The sequence below is a fragment of the Myotis brandtii genome, unplaced genomic scaffold (genome assembly GCF_000412655.1).
Source record: "Myotis brandtii unplaced genomic scaffold, ASM41265v1 scaffold601, whole genome shotgun sequence".
Classification (NCBI taxonomy): domain Eukaryota; kingdom Metazoa; phylum Chordata; class Mammalia; order Chiroptera; family Vespertilionidae; genus Myotis; species Myotis brandtii.
Window position 1 is genome coordinate 344,861 of NW_005370276.1, and position 3,636 is coordinate 348,496.

The 3,636-nt window shown below is 55.2% G+C and overlaps 1 protein-coding gene across 1 annotated transcript in view; it reads right to left on the reverse strand.

Annotated features, from left to right (window-relative positions):
- TMEM143 (transmembrane protein 143) overlaps positions 1-3,621 on the reverse strand; it is a 23,226-nt gene extending 19,605 nt beyond the window's left edge. Inside the window, exons 1-3 of the mRNA XM_005879481.2 lie at positions 3,370-3,621; positions 2,773-3,013; positions 1,388-1,492 (exon numbers count right to left, since the gene is read on the reverse strand). Of these exons, the coding sequence (XP_005879543.1) occupies positions 1,388-1,492; positions 2,773-3,013; positions 3,370-3,392 (369 nt within the window). The 5' untranslated portion in view covers positions 3,393-3,621. The remainder of the gene's footprint in view (positions 1-1,387; positions 1,493-2,772; positions 3,014-3,369) is intronic.
- Between the last annotated feature and the right edge of the window lie 15 nt (positions 3,622-3,636).

The following is a 3,636-nucleotide window of genomic DNA, read 5'->3' on the forward strand; positions in this document are numbered from 1 at the left end:
GATCAGCTGCCTCCTGCACACTCCCTACTGGGTATGTGCCCGCAACCAAGGTACATGCCCTTGACCGGAATCGAACCTGGGACCCTTGAGTCCACAGGCCAATGCTCTATCCACAGAGCCAAACCGGTTAGGGCGGCAAATATATTTTTTAAAAAAAAGAAAAAAAAAGAATTTATCTTCTGACACCACTCCCTCCTGGGGTTCTACTTCTCTCTGAGGCTCCTTGTCCACCCTCCTCCCCAGTTCCAGTTCCCCTTCCTGATCTCAAGGCTGGCACACCCTGGGGTTCGGCTAATTCCCCTCATGGTACCCTTTAGTACCATCTAGATCCTCCCAGGCTTGCTTCTCAGCCCAGACCCCCCTCCCTTGACCTCCAGACCCCACATTCAAGTCCATCTCTCTCTCTCTATCTGCCTGACAGGTGGCTCCAATGCCTAAGTCCAAAGCTGACCTCTCAATGTTCCCTGCAGATCTGCCTCTCGCCCCTGCCCCGTCATCCGCATCTCCATCCTTCCGGGGAGCAGGCCAGAACCGCTGGAGGCACCCTGGACTCCTCTCTTTCCCTCGCCACCCGGCCCACACAGCCGAGTGCTCCAGCTATTACCAGCGTCTGCCCACTTTTCACCACTTCCACTGCTATTACTCTTGTCGGAGCTGCCATTACCTCTCTCCGGGACAAGCATAATAGACTCTTTACCAGACCTCTCTGCCTCTGACAGTCTGTTCCCTGCCCGGCAGCCAGAAGGATCCTGTTAACAACTAAATCAGTTCCTCCTCTGCTCAGAGCCCTCCCGCGGCTCCCAGCTCACTTAGAGTAAAAGCAACGTCCTCACCACGGTCCACCGGGCCAGGCACAATTTGCCCCGACTCCTTCTCTGCTCTCATTTTCCGCCTCTCTCCCCCTCTCCCTCCCCTCCAGCTACAGCTGACCTTTTGCTATTTCTCCAACACCCCAGGCCCTCTCTCACCTCAGGACCTTTGCACTTGCTTTGCCTTCTGCCTGGAATGTCCTCCCCAGACATCCGTCTCGCACGCTCCTCTCTCTTCACTCAGGTCTTAGCTTGCCTGTCGCCTCCTCATCAGAGAAGCCTTCCTGGACCACCGTTTCTAAAACAGGCCCCCATCTCATCCCGGTCTAACCTGCTTCAACCTCTGCCTCATTGATCCTCACAGCGCTTGCCACTCCGGGTATCATATTTCATATTTGCTTATCATCTCCCCAGCTGGAATGCCGGCTCCCTGAGGGTGTGGCTTTACCGGAACCGTTCCCTGCAGCACCCCCGGGGCTTAAAACGGGGCCAGATTCCACGTAGGTGCTCCGAGAACTTTTGCTGAATGAATGGATGAGCAAACAAGCATGACGGGGCAGGAGGGGCCCCGCCCTCACCTGCAGCCGGTTCAGGATTTGATGGTAGTGGAACAAGGTGCAGAGGTCCACGTGGGCAGAGAACTCCTCCAAAGCCGCCTTCTCCGCAGGACTGGAGTGGAATTCCTGTTACCTCGGGAAGCAAGACTGACCATTAGGCCTCTCTCCCCTTCCTCGTGGGAAGGAATTCTTTCCCTGGCAGCCCATACAGACGGTCAGAGCTCCGGGCTTTTCAAACCTTTGTTTTTGTTTGGGGGAGTTGTGTCAATTTTATTGACCAAGAAACGGAGGTAGCCTGGCATAGTAAAAAAGATGAATGAAAGAGCTAAGAGTTCAAGTTCTCCCTTTGACGCTGACTCACCAACATTCACACAGTGCTTACTGTGCACCAGGCGCTGCTTGCCCACATGAGATGCAAGGGGGCCAATGCAATGATAACCCCCCTTTTTTCAGAGGGGGGAAATGAGGCTCAGGGAGTCACCCGCTGAGGACCACAATGTCTAGATCAGCGGTTCTCAACCTGTGGGACGCCAACCTGTGGGTCGCGACCCCTTTGAGGGTCGAACGACCCTTTCACAGGGGTCGCCTAAGACCATCGGAAAACAGATATATAATTATATATTGTTTTTGTGATTAATCACTATGCTTTAATTATGTTCAATTTGTAACAATGAAAATACATCCTGCATATCAGATATTTACATTATGATTCATAACAGTAGCAAAATTACAGTTATGAAGTAGCAACGAAAATAATTTTATGGTTGGGGGTCACCACAACATGAGGAGCTGTATTAAAGGGTCTCGGCATTAGGAAGGTTGAGAACCACTGGTCTAGATAAAGAGAGACTGAAAATCCACTCTAGGCCTGTCTGACCCCAGAGCACACTTATTTAACCAATTATGTATGCTTGTCACCTCCCTTCTTCTGCTGCAGTGCCCTCATTTATAAAATGGAGATGATGGTGGCATCTCTCTGACTGGGTTGTTCTGATGATTCCATACATGGGAAATGCTTAGCACAGTGCCATGTAGTAAGAGCTCACGCAGTGTTTAATAATTATGATTATGCTTTTATAGGTATAATTATTATTAGATAGCAGTAATAGTAATGATGAGGATGATGCTACACATTTTGCAAAGGGAAAAACCATGCCCCAGAGGGTGCTTGTTCAAGCCCCAGAACAAGCTAGAGTCGGAATCGCTGCTACATTTGCATCTCAGAGGTCTTCTCCCCCTCCCCTACGTTCCAATTCACTCGGCGCCCACTAGGGACTGTAAGGGGAATTGGAACTACAACTCCCAGGAGGGGCCAGGGCAGCCCTCCATAGCAGGCACGGCCCTGCCGCCGCAAGGCCTGCCGGGAGTCGTAGGCCCCGGGCTCTTGGACCCCGGACGGGCGATACCTGCATCAGGAGGCGGAGCAGCTGCTCCTTGGAGAGTGGGATGAACCGCTCCTGGTACTGCTGCGCCCAGTCGCGGGGCTCCGTGGGGTTCCACATCCTGCGGTACTCCCCCATCTTGGCCGCCAGCGAGGACAGGGCCCGGGCGCGCCCCAGGAGCGCGGGCAAGACTGGCCATCCTCGGACCCAGGATGCCCAGACCCCCCGGGTCACATGCAACATGGCCAGCCCCTGTGCCCGGAGCCTAAACGAGGGAAATGGGTAGAGGGTCAAAGGGCATCTGGTGGAGAAGCGCCCTCTGCACCTCCCTGTCTCGAACCTCCAGGAGCTGTCCCTACCCCAGGCGGGGCGCAGAGCCCGTCCGCCCTTCTCGCGGGTCCCCTCCCACATTGCTCCATTGACCCTGGTCCCAGGGAAGGGTCAGAGGTCTGAGGTCCTGGGGCGTGTTGAGGGCCTAGACACCCTGGCGTGGTACAACTGGTTTCTGCGGGGTCTAGGCGATGAGATGGATCACTGGAGCATAGGAGAAGCTCGGAAAGGCTACCCTGACGGTGCAGGGCCGTCCTGCCCTGGCCATGCAATCCCCCTCCCTCCCCTCACCTTAGCCAACGCTCGACTGTCATTGAGCCTCCTGCGCATGTGCAGGAAGGCTTTCAGGTCCCCCAAGATGCAGCTTCATCCAGCAGCAGGACGCATGCGCAAAACCGGGGTCCCTGAGCGCGGTCCGTTTCTTTCCTCTGAAGCCGTCCCCACTGCGCACGAGCTATAGGCCCGCCTTCCTCCGGGACGGGCCTGGTGTTGGCGGCGCGCATGCGCAGCAGGAACGTCTCCTTGTCCCCGCGCTGCAGCGAGAAGGGGACGCAGCGG